This window comes from Taeniopygia guttata, chromosome 17, assembly GCF_048771995.1.
Source record: "Taeniopygia guttata chromosome 17, bTaeGut7.mat, whole genome shotgun sequence".
Classification (NCBI taxonomy): Eukaryota; Metazoa; Chordata; class Aves; order Passeriformes; family Estrildidae; genus Taeniopygia; species Taeniopygia guttata.
The window spans coordinates 3,532,295-3,550,397 of record NC_133042.1 but is presented as its reverse complement, the minus strand read 5'-3'; the positions used below and the strand labels follow the sequence as shown (position 1 = coordinate 3,550,397).

General features: G+C 45.1%; 1 protein-coding gene across 1 annotated transcript in view; it reads right to left on the bottom strand.

Annotated features, from left to right (window-relative positions):
- The window catches only part of PAPPA (pappalysin 1), a 180,837-nt gene that overhangs the window by 62,528 nt on the left and 100,206 nt on the right, over positions 1-18,103 (bottom strand). Inside the window, exon 10 of the mRNA XM_030286607.4 lies at positions 13,174-13,370. Coding sequence (XP_030142467.4) covers positions 13,174-13,370 — 197 coding nt within the window. The remainder of the gene's footprint in view (positions 1-13,173; positions 13,371-18,103) is intronic.

Genomic DNA, 18,103 nt, shown 5'->3' with positions numbered 1-18,103 from the left:
GACCTGTTGGCAAAAATGCAGCTGTGGAGCAGGCAGGAACAAGATCTCTTGGTAAAACCCACAGTACCAGCTATTTATTGAGCACAAAACATCCTCAGTGAGGCTGCAGAAGCTCACAGAAAAACTCACAGACCGATACAAAACCCATGGAGGCACAAACAGAACATCTTCTCTTGTTTGAAGGTCCAGCTAAAGAACAAATTTCAGCCCTAATACTGAGACCTACAGTATTCTGCAATGATCTGCAATATTTATTTGTTTGCTCGGCAGAATGTTATTTGTATTTAACTCAACACATGGCAAAGGATCCCAACCATGACATAAGCAGCATTTTAACACATCCCTTACATTTGAAAACTTTCTCCCTCCCTTGCCAGACCAGGATGCTAGCAGTCACTCAGCCCTTTTATTCCTAAATATGTTATTGTTCTTGCTGACTTAAGGTTAATCTTACCCAAGGATGAAAAACTATAGTGCAGTTGCTAAATATCAGAAAGGTTCCTGCTTGTTTATTGCTCAATATTTTAAGGCAGCTTGACTGCCACATGGACACCACCCAGTTTGCCGACTGCAGCAGACCTCCAATCTGTTCCCAAAGCTGTTGCTCTGCTTTTCTCATTTAGGCTGGGAATTGGGTTGGAGTTAGGGAAAAATGAAGTTGCCCACGAGTGAGCACTGAATCATTAAAAGGCCTCCAATGAACACCTCAAACCCCAGCCAATTTCTCTGACCATTCCAAACCCCAGGAGCTCACAGAGCTCAAATGGAAATTGTACACACAGCAGCACAAGTAATTTTGCTCTGGGTTTTCTTCTAGATTCTGGTCAGAAGTGCTTTCGGACAAGTGTCTTTATCAGACGTCTTTGTCAGTGGACTTATCCCATCAGAAATCTGAGTCCAGAGTTGCCTGCCCAACTATAAATGTCAGTCTTGGGTCATTCCAGGTTGGCCTCTAAAACTTAAGGAAAACATTCAAAGCTACTTTCCCTAAACTGGTACACATATTTAATTTTATGTGCACTACCAATGGGTTTCTATTGCATAAAATAAAATAAAAAGCTAAAACCAAATCTTAGATTCAGCAGCAGAGAGTCTAAACATAAAATGAGAGAAGAAACCTGAGTCTCTCTCTTTCAACAGCCACCTTTACCTTACAGTCTACTGCTACTTCCACGGCAGCAACTTCCCCTCATCTCTGATGCTCATCAGCTGCAGCTTCTCCTCCAAAGCTCCTTGTCCTCTGTGGCTGATAACACAGTTTTACTGTTTCGTGTTCTTTGCTTGCTATTACTAGTTTTCATTGGGGTCCCTAAAGGTCTGATGGCAAAAGATGAAAACCAGCAGCGTGTCCTGCTCCAGGACAAAGGCCTGTGGGCAGGTGATCCAGAGAAAAGCTTTATCAACTGGAAGCTGATGAAACTCCCGGGGTAACACACTGATGCTATATTACTCCCAGATTCAGTTGGCTCAGAAGTCAGAGGAAATCTCATCTGTCAATTTTCCCTGTGTAATGAAGAACAGGATTTGGCTGTGGGATTGGGAAGCAGCTTACATCTCCTGCAGGATGAAATAAAGCCCCGCTGCCAGTCCCTGTGTCCAGTCTCAGCACAGCCACGTCCACTTTGAACCTGGAGCAGCTGATGTGCCTGGACCTTGCAGACTCAGTATCCCATTAGCATGATATTACAGCTTCCTCAGCACAGAGCCACGATTTTCAGCTGAAGATTTGGCTGGATTTTTTAGTAATTGGAAAGTGACCTTTCTGTGAAAACACCACGGACAGGGCACCAATAGTGTGCCTGCAATGTGACATGATGATAAATTCCTCTACTTTACAAGAATAGTGTTCATCTCCAAAGGGAAATTTCCTCAGAGTTTTGGATGTAACACAGGGCTGTGATTCAGAAATGAGTGGGAGATGCAAGGGCTATTTCATTTTGTCATATAAGTTAGTTTAGTTTGAGGCAAGCGAAAAGGAGCTACAGGGATTTCCATTAGATGATGGCCCAGATTGCATGTGTATTCAAGGCTTGTTATTAACTTTAGCTTTCTCAAAAATGCAGTTATTTCACTTCCAAAGAGATGGTATGAACAATATATTTCCATTTTTAAATTGTACAGACCTGCATTCTTTGAGCTTCCCTTTGAATTTCTGTTATCTCCAGATTCAAAGCAAACTTCATTTAAAACCAGTGAGTTCAAATCAAAATCACATCAAACCATAAACTTCACATGGCATACCTGAAAAAACTGTAAATCAGTTCTGACTGGCCCTATCCCAAACTCACATGGACTTTGACAGTCAGCCAGGTGTAATCAAATATCTAGGATGCTTGCTGGACTCATGGAAAAAAACAATATGGAGTTTTGATTTTCCAACAAAACCCTAACCAGATGATTTTTGCACGGTTCAAAGGATCACCACGAGGATGTCAGTTAAGCCAAGGCCAGAAACTACAGAAAAATAGATTGAGAAAAAGAATAAATAATTGCACTAATGGGATTTAAAAATCAACTCATATTTTATGGCAGCCCACAAGAAAACCCCAGCATCTGGAGCAATTTGCACATGCCCCTGCTTCTCTTGCCATTCAGAGATGCAAACTGAAGGGATGCAGAATCAAGAGATAGTTCTGAGTGCACAACACAGTCTCCTTTACAGCACATGCAAGTGCAATCCAGCAGTCTGACACGTGCTCCTGTTTATTCCTGTCACTCTCTGCTATTTCTTCAGCTTGGCAGTAGGACATAAAGATGCTGCTTTCAAAAAACAGCGTCTTCCACACCAGCACTGCTGGGATCCCACCTCAGAATCAAGCAGCACCACCCAAACAAGAACTTATGCCTTCAGTTCTGCAAGTATCAGCCTCATTAAAACTAAAAGACATTTTCAAGCTGCAGCACAAGCTCCTGTCTACAACTTCCACATTACTGCTCACAGAAGTGTGAAGGCATTATAGACTGATAAGTGCTTTAGCAGACTGTATATCCATCCACTGGAGAGCAAGGTTAAACAAATACAGGAGCCAGAACATTATTGTTGGCTGAGCGCTCGGGTTCCCGAGCTGCCCGTCTCTAACTTGAGCGGGCCAGGTCCACTGCAGCACAGCTCCGTGGAGCCAAGGCTGGCTGGGGGGTGCTGCAGCAAAGCAAAACAATCCCATCCCATCAGCTTTCATCACCGAGGAACAGAGCAAAAGCAAATTTTTTGTTTTGTTTTGTTTTTCCTTTGACTGGAGTGTTTAATTCGAGAGCAGCTGGCACCAGAAAATCAAGCTGTCAAAGGCAGAATGTGGGCCACACTTTAGGAGGATCTTAAATATGTTTTTGTTATTATATTCATGGTTCTGGCTCACTAGATTCAATGTACTTTTGCAGCTCCTGTAAGGCAAAGATGGGTTGGTACAATCCACCTGGTAACATCCCCTCCTTCCTTCCCAGAGCTGGTGCCATACATTTGTTGGGATGAAAGAAACACACAGCTAAGTAGAAAAAAAACCACAAAAGGAACAACAACAAATCCTCTAAGAACTTGAGTTCTCCATCAGATAACATGCTGGCTGAGGTGGACAGAGATGCTTAGAAGCACATGGACAATGACACTAATAAAAAGAGAGATACATAAGAAAGAAATTAAGCCACATTTTTTTTTTTTTCAGCTCTCAAGCAGGAAAAAAAAAACCTTGTTGCTTTTGGTTCCAGTAATTTAGGAGCAAGCCCTAAATATTGCCATACTCACCCCAGCTCCCTGCACCACCCTTAGTGCTCAGGGGGCACAGGAGCCACTTCCCAGAGAGGTGAGCCAAGGCAGGTGCCACCCTGAGCCCTGCAGACCCCTCACCAAGCTTGGCCTGTGCCTGAGGCAAACAGCCGTGCAGTGGTTAATGTCAGCCCCGACCGCATGATCACACTCAGAAAAGGTCAAAAGAGTGATTTTTCATTTAAAAACATCTGTGTGTTTAAAGAACAAAACTTTCTCATGTGCAGAAAACCAGGGGTTTCCAGTACTTTTATTTCCAGAGTTAAAGCCGTGCTTTTCGGCTTTGTTTAGGGTTATGGCCCGTGTAAACACGCTGTGTAAACCACACACTACACTCAGCACTCAGCGTTTCCACAGGCAGGGATAATTGGGGGTGCAAATCTCTCTCCCTGGCTGCTTTTCCCTCTCCAGGCTGCTCAGCTTTCCCCACTGTGCTCCCAGTGAGCCAGCCAGACACCCTGTTGTTGTCCTTCCCTATATGAAGACATACACATGCCTCTAATCCTAAGGGTGTAAGTCTGCTCTGGGCTGTCAACAGGCCTTAATTGGATACATCCAGGGAGATGATGCATTGGGAAGAGGCCCTGAATTTAATAGGAAAAGGGAGGCTCCAGAGAGGCACCAGGGGAATGTGGAGGGGGGACTGGAGGAGCTGCCCTGTGCTCCAGGGAGCAGTCACACCTCAGCTGGCAAAACCTTCCAGTTCCCATCCAACTATCAGCCCTACAGCAATGGGTATTAATCGAGATTAAACCCTCTGGTTTGTTTTTCAATACCTGAAGATATTGCTTGAAGTATGTAAATCAAAAGGTTCCCCCTTGCTTCACTGGGGTTTTCCCACTGAAGCTGCAGAGTGAGGGAAGCACCATCTTGAAAACAAATTCCTCTGAATGAGATGGACCTTCCAGGCAGATCCACAGAGCAGGTGCTGCCTCCAACCTGTGCACATCTCCACCCATGAAAAAGGCTTTGTCTGGGGAAGCCTGTCACTCCCCTCTCACCTTGGAACAACTCTGGTTGCTCTGATAAACCCAAAACTCCAACAAATTAAGCCAAAATACTTGGAGCATTTAGTCCTTAACATCCCAGGTTTGTAGGGGAGTTCAGAGGAACTCCCAACTGCTCCCAGAAGAAGTTACTGGAGGAATTAAAGTGTTGTGTGAAAGAGGAAGCTCAGCTTCTTCGGCCTCACTGCCTTCCAGGAGCAGGCTCTGAGAAGATGGAGTGGCAGCAGAGGGGGTGGAGGAAGACCCAGCTGCCAAGGCTCAGCCTTTCTCACCAGGAACAACCTCTGGGAAACAGGTACATTTCCAAGGAGTGAGGCTTTCCCTCTTGAAAGGGAGAGTGAGGCTTTCCCTCTTGAAAGGGAGAGTGAGGCTTTCCCTCTTCAGCTGGTCCAGCTCACTGTGTAGGCACAGTGACAGAGCAGCTCTGCTGGAAGGCCAAACGTTTCAAAGGGGTTTGGATGGAGAAAGGTGTGAAGAAGGTCATCTCTACCCTGTGCTTCACCTTCCCCTCTCTGAAGAGTGACTTGTCTCCTCTGAGCATGATGATGCAAGGGTTAATTACCAAAAAAAATGGAAAAATGACATTCACTGCCAGCAGTGCTAAGTGTAAGGATTTTGGCCCAGTTACCAAAATGGCTAAGCAGAACTTGATGTTCTCCTGAGCTGAGGGCTTCTCCCAGAGAGGAGGTACATGTGGGGACAGATAATAGCACTGATCCTGCAAATAACCATTTCCTGGCACATGTGAGAGCTTGGAGCCAGACCCTGAGACGACAGTGGAAACCCAGTCCCCAGGAGACTCCTGCTGACAGCACGGGGGAGCTGGGCCACTTACCAGATGTGAATTTGAATTAGCAGGGTGAATCATGTCTTCTTATCAGATTCCCCACTGAAATGACCTCAGAGGAAAGAGCGGTCCTCCAGCTTTGCAGGCAGCTCTTCCAAAAGTGAGCACAGATGTGGGGTTCCTCCACAGTTACAGCTCCAAGTAAGGCAGCACAGCTCAGAAGAGACTTGGAGCAGCTCAACAGTGTATCCAAATGATCCCCACTTTGTTGTTTGTTTGGTTGCTTTTTTCCTCCCTTTTTTAATTATTATTGTAATTAAAGATGAATGTTATTTTCAGGTGGGGACAGAGGGTTTGACTCAAGACACTTTCAGGACAGTATTGGGTAAACACCATCCTCCAAAACCATGCCTTTTAGAGGCATCTTAAGATGAGCCCCCTGAAATTCATTGGCATTCAAAAAACGAGGTGTCTTATGACAATGTGGGCTAAAATGCCCATGGCACTCCAAACAAGTGGTGCAGACAATCCTTCATTTGCAAGAAAAAAAATAAATTCTTTGCTCCTGGCATGAGAAAGTTTACTTTCAGCTTAAAGAAATGACCGTGTGGTTTTGGGGATGGCATTCCGTTCTGCTGGAGAGCAGCACCCTGCCTGCCTGTACATCCGTGGTTTTGTAGCTACATTACAACCCTGGAGAGCTCTGTTTACATATTTGACATGTTTCCTTGTGCAGAACATGAAACCAAATTACAGTGTAAAAGCCATTATGGCTTTGCTCTTGCACCCTTTTCCATCCCCTTCTCCCATTGCTTGGTTCAGATCTATCTGGGCATTTTTAACTGTGCCGGGTCGCCTGGCACTGCTTCAGGCAGGTTTATTTGCTGTTGCACAGGGAAATCATGGAAAAGCTAGTGAAGCCACATGCCAGGGAGCAGGGGGAAGACGGCGGGGAGGGGGTGGGATGAGAACTGCCCAGAACCCTTCATGCATGAACAAAGCAGACGTGTCGGTGCATTTATGCAAAATCACTCTGCTCTGAATGGAGAGGGACCCAAGACAAACAACCTGGATGGGATGCAGGGGAGCTATCCCACGCTCACGGCTGGACATGCTCTGCATCCCAAGGCTTGTGAGCAGCAGCAGCAGACGGGGAGAGTGGCAGGTTGAGGGGCAAGGGCCGAGGAGGGGGGGTCTCCTTTCAGAGGAGTGCATGTTAATGAGCAGTGCCTCTGTCGGGGGGTCCGGCTGCCCGGCTCGCCGATGCCAGGGGGGTCCAAGCTGTTCTCTATTGATGCCTCTAATCTGGGTGGGTGGCTGGGTGTACAGCAGATATGATCATAAAATGGTAATTTACTTCCTAAAGGAGCACATAATCCCTATTGCTGCCCAAGACAATATTCCTTTCTTGCCTTTCTTCTTGCTTCTAGAAACAACAAATGGCATGGAATTCTGCTCTTGTTTCATTAGTGGTAAATCTCTCTTGGTTCTAGGAAGATGGGACCAATTTCCGGCACCTGAGGATTTTTGGTTTGACCTTCATCTCTGAAAAAGTCAGATTGAACCTCTCTGAGAGTACGGTTGGCTGCTTTGCTCTCTGCATCATTCTTTGTTTCTTTTATCTATTTTCTCTACAGTACACAAAGGGAACACAGTGTACCAGCCCCTGGTACTCACTGTTCTGTTTCCCTTAGATGACTTGCATATGTGCTCTTGAAAAATTATTCTAAAAACCAAGGGGGGGAAGGGAGTGGAAAGAAAAAAAAAAAAATCCCTTGAGTGTTTGTCAAAATTGCTTGGAATCTCCTCTGACATCTCATTGTGTTCTCTCCATCCTCCCCTTACACAAATCAGCCAGAGGCTACAACATCAGCCATGGGGTGTGAGCTTTACTGCAGCCAGGAGCAGAGGAGCCCTGGAAGCCATGGGGGTGGAGGGGATCCCTGTCTGTCCTGGCTGGGAGCAGGCAAGCAGGCGAGGGGCAGCATCCTCCAGCCAGCTCCGAACTGACTTTCAGGGTAACGCTCTTCCTCAGCCAACTCTCTGCAAATGAATCTTTTCCAAGCCAGCCTACCTAGAAATCCCATTGCTCATTTCATTTATCTCCCCAGAATGCTGAGATCATTCCTGAGCCATGGCACTGATGCTATGTGACACATCCTGGTAGCATCCCTCACCTCGGACCCTCGGCATGGACCACCTCCTCCAACGAGGCAGAGCAGCAAACAAATGTGCAAATAAGGAGCAGTGGAGTTCCTTTGACAGAAAGGCTGCAGAATTCATCTTTCCCAGTAAGTCAGGTGGGAAGCAACATTTCCAGCCATTAAAGCAAGGAGATGGTGGGACAGTTTTCCCTGTTTTGTACTGGGAATGAGTAGCCAAACTGTGCTAGGATCAAGACTGATTAACTCACAAACAGGATGATGTGAGGGGGCCAACAGAGCTAAAATGCAGATTTAATGACCTCAAACCCCTCCAGGGCTCTGCTCCCAGGCAGCAACTCTCAGCAAGTCCTGAACAGTTTTCTTTCTATCCAAGATAAGAACATTTCCCTTTCAAGACATCCTGAACTTCCTAGTCCTTGGGAGGTTTAGGCTCAGTAATGCCCAGTGCCTGCAATATCTCTGAAGGATTTTGAGGTTTAATCCTCAAACAGTAGCTTTACCTTTCCATGCTCCCATTTCCACCTCCATTAAACGGAACAGAAACCAAGCAATGTGACTGTGATAAGGCTTAATTAATCACTGCACATTGGGAAAAAAAAAAAAAAAAAGAAAAATATCATCACTAAACCCAAGCAAGGAGCATTCCAGCCTGAATTTGCCTGACAGTCAGGGCCAGGCTCATGACGCAGCTCTCCAGCCTCAGGCAAAAGACCAAATTGGCTGGTCTGTAGTTTCCAGGGGAAATGAAGACAAAATTTTGGACCCCTGGAACTAACTTTAGACTGGGAGACTGTGTAACCTAAGCTGAAGCCCTTTAGTGGATCAGCCAGTACTGGAAATGAGCTCAGCTGCGTACAGCAAACCTACATTCCTCCTGTGACAGCCTGTGCACAGTGTCCAGTTCATCTTTTTCCAGAACTGGTCTCTGATCACTCATGGTTCCTCCATTAATGGTTTTGCTTAGTGGGATTCTGCCCTCATCCTCCAGAGCTTAGTGGTTCAAAGTCTGGCTCGGCTATAAATAACAAAGACATTTGCAAAGCAAATCATCTTATTAAAAATGGGGATTTTTTTATCCCTCCAACCACAACAAAACTCTTACCGTTGAAGAGCAACAGGACTTGGCTGTGAATTGGGAAGTTCAAAAAGGGCCACTTGCAGAGCCGACAGACAGACACCCTCCCTCTTCTCAGCAAGATCACCCCAAAGGAAAGGAATGGCTTCTCCATTAAAAGTTGCAGGTTTCCTCTCTTTCCACTCCTGTTCAAGATTACTCTATTTGCTGGCTCTGCTGGATCTTTGGGGAATTATCTTCAGCATTATATTTATTAGACTGAATAAAACTGCGTGGCAGAGAACTTCATCATATTTCTCTTTAATTTTCTTATGGTATTTTCTTACCAGTCTTGGAACCCTTGCTCTACCATGTTATTTCTTTTAGTAGTCAGGATATTTTTGTGCTCCTGTCTTCTCCTTTTGTGGGCTATTCCAGACATAATGCAATTCTAGGCATCTTTTGCTGCTGGTGGAAGGTTTGCTGCAGCAAGTCTGGATGAGTGCAATTGTGGGAATGGTAATGGGGCAGGAGGGGGCCTCTGTTTGTGGGAAAGATGTAATAAGAATCCTCTGCCACAACTTCTTACTCCATAGAAGCCCCTGTGGGGTACCCAGAGGAGAACAGGGTGTGTTCTTTAGTCCGGGAATGAAAACGAATCCCAGGATCTGTCTGTGCCCAGCAGCCTTGGGAAAGAGTCCCCGTTCTGTTAACTGTGCCTGAGCTGTGTGGCTTTTTCCATACACTTAAAAATCAAGCTCAAACAATGGCATAGGGCAAAAAAAAAAAGTTATATATATATATATGTATGTATGTATATATGTATATATATGTATATATGTATACATGTATGGTTACTAGGTCTAAACAATTTCTGCACAGCTGGGAGGAAATGCAACAAAAGGCAGTTCCTGGGGGACTGTCCCTCTAAATCACCAACCCACACCAACAGCCAAGTCTTGAGCACACACGGCTGTGACAGGAGTAGCAGGGTCAAGAATCAGCCACCTAAAGACCCATTAGTCCCTTCTCATAACTCTCTGTTGTAAAGGCCCAAAGGGAAGCTTCAGGTCAGTTCTCCAAAACTTCAGCACAGTTCTCCAAAAGCAGGAGTGCCACCAGCAAGAAGAAAGGAGAAATGGCATCTCCAGTGTCCTGTGATCAGCCTGCACTCCTCTGCCTGTGCTCTGCTCACCCCAGCTGGAGCATCCCTCCTGGAGTAGGCCTGTCAGAGGTTTCCTCCAGAGGCATTAGCAAAATATCCAAATCCTCCCTGCTCAATGCAACTGACTCCAGCAAGAGAGACTAACAGCAGCTAATGCACTCACCCAGCATAAAGTGTGGCAAAAGAAAACTGATGTGCAAGGAGAGGCTGTTTGCAAACTCACAGCAGAAGGAGGAGGAAAAAAAAAACCAAAAAAACCCCAAACAACAGCTCAAGAGTGAGTAAAGCCCTTATTGCTGAATTCCTCCTGCAGCTGACAACAGGTAGTGACCAGCATCTGCTTCCAGGTCTGTGGAAGACATGAGATTAGAAATCAAAGTGCAAAACTACCCTGCACTGATGTTTGCATTTCTGTGCTGGTGCAATGTTGCTGACTGGCCCTCTTTGGCTCTGAATATGATGCTGTCAGTACTGAGAATATTTCTTAATCAGCACTGAAGGATGGCTGCCAGGAAAGTAGAAGTGGCTGTCTCTCAGTCTTGCTTCTGCAGAAAGGGTGATTGTTTAAAGGGGGGGCTGTTTGACCTTTCCATTTTTCAAATCTGTATCTCTTCGCCAAGACTGTGTCATTCTTTGTAAGCGTTTTATTGTTCAAAACAAATCTTATACTGCAAACTTTCTTTTTTATCTCCCTTACTATGTTGCCAGTCGGCAGCTTCACACTAACAAGTGATGTAACTAATAACTAATATCCAAGGAAAAGCCAGCTGCAGACACGGGCAATGTCTGCAGTGAACTGAGCAAAGAGGTCACAGAAACAGCCCTACAACAACCAGAAAGTGTTCTCCAGCTCGTGCTTATCAGCCATCCCCCAACAGGTAAACAAGGCACATGGGCAGATATTGCTGAGAGATACCACCACCACCAACCAACTTGGGATGCAAACTCCTCAGAAAAAGCCTTGACAGAACTATGACAGTCATGCAGAGAACCTGGTGTTGAGATATCTAAGGATGAGAAACATTTTAAGTCAGGACATGCTTAAAATGTTTTAAAGCGCCTTGAGAACGCTGGGGCAATGATGAGAGGCGGGGATGGCTGACAAACAGGCAGCTTATGTATTCTGTATATTGCTGGGCACTGCACTCAAACATATCTTTCATGGCATTCCTGATGAGAAGCCAACACAAATACCACTCTGATTAATCAGGAAGCTACCCAGCAACAACATGAAAAGTTTGCACAAGACCAACAAGCACACAACCTCCTCTGAAAGGTATCTGGGTGAGGAAAGGTGCTCTTTTCATCAATACAGAAAACCCCTAAGGCTCAGTGCTTGTGCAGATAATGAAGCCAAACATGTTTACACACCAGTGATCATTACATGCAGCGATTAGAGGAGATCTTAGGTTAATTTTCATCTCCACAAGCTAACAGACTGATGACCTGCTGCCCCACCTAACCTTTCCAGAGTGACAAGTCAGGTACTTTCCCAAGACAACTGTCTTGTTCCTGGGGGAAACAAAAACTTTCCCATCATCTGTATGATTAAAAAGGTCAATGAACCCCATGCACTCCAACTGGTGCAATAGGACCAGCTGAGCTAAAGCAAAAATTCTTTTTGCTGGAAGTAAATAGCACACTGTTATCTCACCAGGGGCCAGGCAATAACAGGAGGCATGTTACCATTCACTCTGCCTGCGTGTGATATGCCACTGCTCTGCCTATAAATACAACAGCTTTTTTTTTGCCTTTTTTTAATTCCTTAAACAGGGCTTTAACAACTTCATCTCATCTGGGTACAAAAACACGCCTGGTTTGTGTCTACACAGCAGGGCTTTGTGTTGTGTGTGTGCTTGGTGGTGGTTTTTCCACCACAGGACCTTGTGTTACGTACTGTGTGGAGTGGCTGAGCTCCTACCAGTGCTTCAGAGAAAACCAGGGCAGCTCTGGAGCAGCTGCAGGGGGACAGAATGCCTGGGGACATGCCCAAAAAGCAGCACCTGAACTGGAGCCACTGGCCTTTGGTCTGCACAGGGATCTTGAATGAGAAAGAAGTTGTGAAGGCGCAAGCAAGGGTCCAGAGGAAAGTTCCTTTTACAGTGTGAAATAATAAATGAGACCACGACAAAAAGTCAATACTGGGCTCGGGATTCTGTCTTGATTCTCTGCCAGCTAACCACGCTTTGTGCATTTAGAACTGACCTGGTCATTAATTTGTTACAGACTTGTGCAATGTGAACAAGGCCAAGTCTCTTGCATAAAGATTTTTCTCTTGCAAGCCAACTGGAAATGCTTAACTTTTACTATTCACAGAGAGATCTGCTTGTCATATCTGTGACACGGCACTCCTCTCTGCACTGCCCACTCAAGACACCTCTTGGATAATTAGACTCTTAGAAAAACTTTCCTGCATCCAACCAGATGTCAGCCAAAGTTAATTAGTGTGATAAGTTCTCTGTCTCTAGTAAGGGACAACAGTGGGGGCTGAAGGAGGAATATACAAAGCAGCTCTTATATATGAAGAGTCTTTCCCTCTAAAAATCATAAACAAGCAATGTGGGCTTTCCCAAATCAGGTTGCATCTAAACTGCTTCATCTGCATCATGTACAGCTCTGTTTTCCAGACATCTATCTAATTTTTTTTTTTTTTTTTAAAACTCATTTGGATCTAATTCTCTCAAAGAGACAAAAGGTAAAGTTATGGTAACTGGAGCTATTTATGCTACAAAGGAGACATAGGAGAAGGGGGTTAAAGCTAATGAATGGCTTTGGGAATGGACAGGACCTTTCTCAGAATAGAACAATAGGGTGCTTTTATGGAACTGGGAGGCAGAAAACACAAAACTATTAAAAAAGAAAGAACACTCTTTTGTATTATTCGGCATTAGCCTTCAGAACTCATTGCCACAAGCTCGTCCCCTGTGCTTGCTGTGAAGAGCCCGTCCATCTCTGTGGTGATGATGGTTGGGAGAGGTGACTCCTGCACAGCTCATTGAATCAACCCAGCCACAACTTCAGCCAGTTCCAGTTGGGTGACTGGGACTGAATTTCAACTCATCACTACTAATCAGGCTCAGAAAGAGAGAAGTTGCTGCTAGGGGCCATCCTTGGTGAAGCAACAAATGAACAGGCAGGGGTAAGAGCAGCCCTGAATGCTGCCCAGTGAGCTCCACCTGGGAGCATTGCTCCCTGCTGGACTTCCAGGAGAGGAAGAGGAACAGGCTGTCCTTACCTGGGTTGCTGCTGGCTGACCAATGACCACCCACCCTGGGCACTGCTGGTCACTGTGGTGCGAGACAGAGACGTTGGAAGCCCACTGGTCCAGGAAGCCTTTGGGAGTGTAAACGCCACAGTCTTTGATGCTGGTCATTTGCTCAAATTCCTCACAGACTCCATCACCGTCGTGGAAATAGCACCTGCTGGGTTCATCTGCCAGGGGAAAGAGAGAAAACAAACTACACGTGTCTGCAGGGTAGTTCCTAGGATCTGATACCATCAGTGGTCATGTATCTCCTGTGTCAGGTCACTGGGAGGTGGAAGCATTGGTCACTTTTAGGTCATACCAAGGTGATTTAAATAAAGCCAAGCAACAATAGCCAACTTTTGTATTGGGCAATTCCCCGAAGATATTTCCCAATGTTAGGGGGGTTCTGCTTATTTTCATCTATCTCCTTTTTAAAGACATAGAAGAAAGCAGAGATAGAAAATACGTAGAGAGGCAAATGTGGGTGTTGGCATAATTCCACCAGCTGGGATGGAAAAATGCCAGCAGAGGGTTTGGTCTTAAATGTTTCCCTTTTTGTTTTTAAAAGATATCTGCAAATCAACAACAACAACAGCAACTGTGGCTGTAGAGATGGTGAAAACTGCCAAGTTCACAGTTGTAGTGACCAAAGGGCCAAACAGATCTGTTTATCCAAGGCAGATACAGTACACACAGTGTGAGGGTGAGTTTGCCACATAAACACACGGCTTCAACCAACATGACTCAGATTTGACCTGAAAAGATCAAAAGCAGCAGGAGACTTTATTATCCTTGCCCATTTATTCTGTGGCTTTTCTAATGAGACTGCCAACAAAGATGCCAAATTTTTGAGGTTGTTTCTGTAACAGTGGCCCATTAAAAACTGAACCGAGATCCATCTACTCTTTTCAAACAGACTGCATAGCAATAATGACTTTCAGTCATTAGAGTACTCTGTGAAATTGAAACCTTTGACCTGTTGGTATCCTATTTTGTATTGTATTATCATTGCCAGTCCCCAGAGGTATCCAGTTCTGACAGCCTGTTGTATTTTCGTCTGGCAAATAAGCCTGTTGAAAAAATGGTAGGAAATTAGCCAGAGCTGCTAGCTGGACTGATGGAAAGGATCCCTAAGGAGAATCCTGTCGGTAGCACTGGACTATCATGAGCTAGGTGTCAGAAAATCCAATGGCTGCTCAATTTTGAGCTACTTCCAATCTACTAAACCCCCTGTTTATTTTTTCTCCTGGTTTACACAGTGAAAGACCATCGTGAGCCAGAAAACATCAGTATATTGCTATTCAATTATTTAATGACTTTCATTCCTTTTCCTCCTGTGCAAGATTCCAGGTCTTTAAGAGAGGGTGGCTTCAAAAGAATAGGGAAGTCTATCAGGAAAAAATGTCATTATGGTTTTATTTCATCACAGCTTCTGTGGACAACTTGTGTACATGGATAAATGTAGGGGGAACTGTGTATTTGACAGGCCAGAGCTCTGAGCTGGTGAAAAAGAGCACAAGTCTGGAAGTGTTTCAGCTGTATGAGTGCACTTCTGAATGAATATTCCGAGGGTGGCCAAACTTCTTTCCCTTACATGTCACATCTTAACATCTTCATTTGTCTGCCAGCCACCAAATATATATCCCACCCCTCAAGGCACTCAGAGAAGGCCCTGGGAGAGTGTTTCCCAGACAAGGGATGACAATAGCTCCTGGGGTGTCTGGGTGGATGTGCTGATGAACCCTAAGGCAACCAAGTAGTGCTACCCCCATGGGGCTCATTCATCCCTGGGAGAGCCATGCCCTATGTCTGGCCAGCTCGAGGAATGGGTGGAATGAGAATGCCACTGTGATGGCCATGGACACAAACTCTTGGTTCCCTCACCTTATCCTTCTGCATCTACTGTTCTGCTCCTCTCCCACATCAAGGCATAAATCAGGTGTCAGGACAGTAGGAAACAATTGGCTTACCCACTATGTCCCAGTTTAAATGAGAGGCCCAACAGAAATCTCTGAGAAATATTCAGCCCTAAAAAGACTGAGGTCAGCAATCAAAAATCCTCAAAAACAAATGCCAAACAGATGCAAATACGCATTTTTGGAAAAAAAGCATTTCTTTGTCATTTTATAAAAAGAGGCTTATTTCTGTAAAAAGAAGGGGGGCGGGGGGATGAAAGGAAAATACCTACCCTGCTAAAAAGACCTGACCTTCAGCCTATAAATATATGCACAGTCGAATATGCACACGTAGAGTGAAACATCACCACCCTGCTGCACACCCACGCTGACAGAAACACTGACACACAAACGCACGGGCGCTCCCTTTACACATCCCCGACTCAGCCACCCCCCATGCAAACACATACCCACAAACTCACAGCCTAATTTTAGGCACATGCATTTAGACAGTGTTTCCCAGCCCTCCCAGAGCACTGACTTCTTTTCACGACAGGCACTGAAGTAAGCACAATTATAGAGCAGCATACTCCAGCACTGGCTCCAAATGCTCCCTCCTAATGCAATGATAAACGTAATGGGCTTCTGATAAGATCATGTGTTTGGGATAAAAGAATACTCAAGGCCTACTTCAGGCCGATGACTTAATTCATACTCACACGGAGGGGAAAGCAGCCTTTGAATAGCTGTGATCCAGGACAGTGTGTGATCCTAACAGAGGCTAATTTGTTCCTGATTATGCCTAAGACCCCAATAAATCTGTCTGCTCAGAGTCTGCAAAACCCGAGGGAGGGACTGAACAGAGAGCCTGAGATGTCTGAATTAAACGGGGGCTGCCTAAATGATTAACCAAGTCCTGCTGAACTGCACTGTCGTGAGCCCTGGAGCTGTGCTGGCCCTGGAGAGCCACTGCATCCATGGGACAGCACTGTGCACAGAAGCTGAGAGATGATGAGAGAAACTGGCTTTACAACCCTGGTTACTTTTAAGGAAGATCTGTTGGTCTCACTATTGACTCATCACACCGTGTGCAGCGCTCTGCATTGAGGGGAGTGCTGGTGAGAAGAGGGGAAGACTTTTCCTGCCAGTGGGCTTCCCAATTCTGAGTGATGGTAAATGGGATTGTTATTAAATCCTTCCCAGACATGAGGCCACCAACCTTCTACAGCCAAATGGGGTGCAACACTGTGTGAGCTGCCAAAAACTAGCAGAGGTTCTTCCTTCAGGTGTTGAGCATCAGCTCTGACTCTGGATTCTGCCGGTGATCTTGGGTGACTGGCAGGTTATGTGTTGCACTTTACATTTTCATGATCAAAGCAAAGAACAACCAGATTGTTTCTTCCTATAACTGCCTTCACAAAATAAAAACTAACAGACTTTTCCCCTTTCTTCAGTGGTGGGAACAGAGCACAGTTATATTCATACAGGCTCAGAGCCAGAGAGGACAGTGTCAGGAGTGGTGTATTTCTAGGAAGGAATAGCTAATGGCATTATTCCTATAAGGATGCAAAATGCTTTTTCTGATCTCTTCTTAACTACTGCAACACTAAATGCATCTGAGGCCTTGGCAATATGAGCTAATTTTTGTCTCCACAGAGGTCTAAAGGCTCCCAAGACCTGGTGATGGTCAAGAGTTCGTCATGCATGACCTGCACCATGGACTGTGTCCATCAACACTGTGGACTTTGCACTCCAAAGATGAATCTGATTGGAAGGAGATATGGAAGAAGGGAATATAAAGGATATCTGATTTGTCCTCAAGGAAGAAATGCCTTCAAAAAATTAAAAAGCAGTTCCCTGGAAATCCAGCTTAAATCTAGAACAGTAAAATGTCTGGAGGCATAGCACCTGGCAGCAGGAGAGAGCATCTCTGGGGGATTGACAACAGATGCTGGAGGATGCTGTGCTGAACTCAGGGAACACATTTTCATTCAGGCAGCCCAAGCTCCTTTTCCCTTAGAAAGTTCTTACTGAAGGCAGAAAAACATTAGGGCCAAACCAAAGTTCCTGTATTGCCCTTGTTTTGGGAAAAGGCAGTCTCCAGTTCAGCAAAAATTTCTGTGACATCTGGAAACCCTGAAGGAGGGTCTGTGGCAGCATCAACCTGGAGAAGTGTGACTTGAGGAAATAAATTGGCAAGACCTGTTCTGCTAACTCTTGAAGTCAGGCTTTAAGATCCAAAATAGTCTTGGGGCTCTTGTGTGTTGCACCAGAAAATTATGCAAACTCCATCTCCCCTTGCTTCCTAAGCTTCCTGAGAACATTGCAATAGGCAGTTTTTTGTACTGAAATACAGATCCCTCCTCTGGGGTTCAGAAATGAAAGGATGCCTGAGATAACACAGATGGTTTAGTGAGCACTGGGAAGAACCTACCAGAGCAGGTCTGAATAAGCAGGTAACTCCCCATCTCCTTTATCAGTTTGAGGAGAAGTTGGAGAATCATCAGCAAAATGAGTGAAGCCTGATAGAGGCCAGCAAGCAGACCTGCAGGATATACACTTATCTGTGATAGGCAGCCTTCCACCTCATGAAATAAAGAAAAAAGAGAGATCAAGAGATCCAATTCATAGCACAGGGCACATCCTCAAATTAGGCTTTGAATGTCTAAGCAGGGTTGTCAAAGTGCTGGGGACAGACACTGGGGGCAGTTTCCTGTTTTCAGCCAGGACACGGTGATTGGCATCAGCATAGACTTCTTTTGTGCAGTAACTACCGTTTTTTTTTAAGGCTGGACAAAAAAAAAAAAAAAAAAAAAAAAAAAAAAAGGAGTATTTTTAAGCTCAGCTGTTTACTTAGGGATGTTTCCAACTATAACAAGCCTCGTGCCACATAACTATTTGTCCAGAAAAGAAAAAAAGGAAAAAAAAAAGGAGGGGGGGACAAAAACGCAGAAGCATTGTCTCAGAGTAACAAATTCTTGGAACAGAACAAGATTTGCATTTTAACCCCTGAAAGGTCTGTC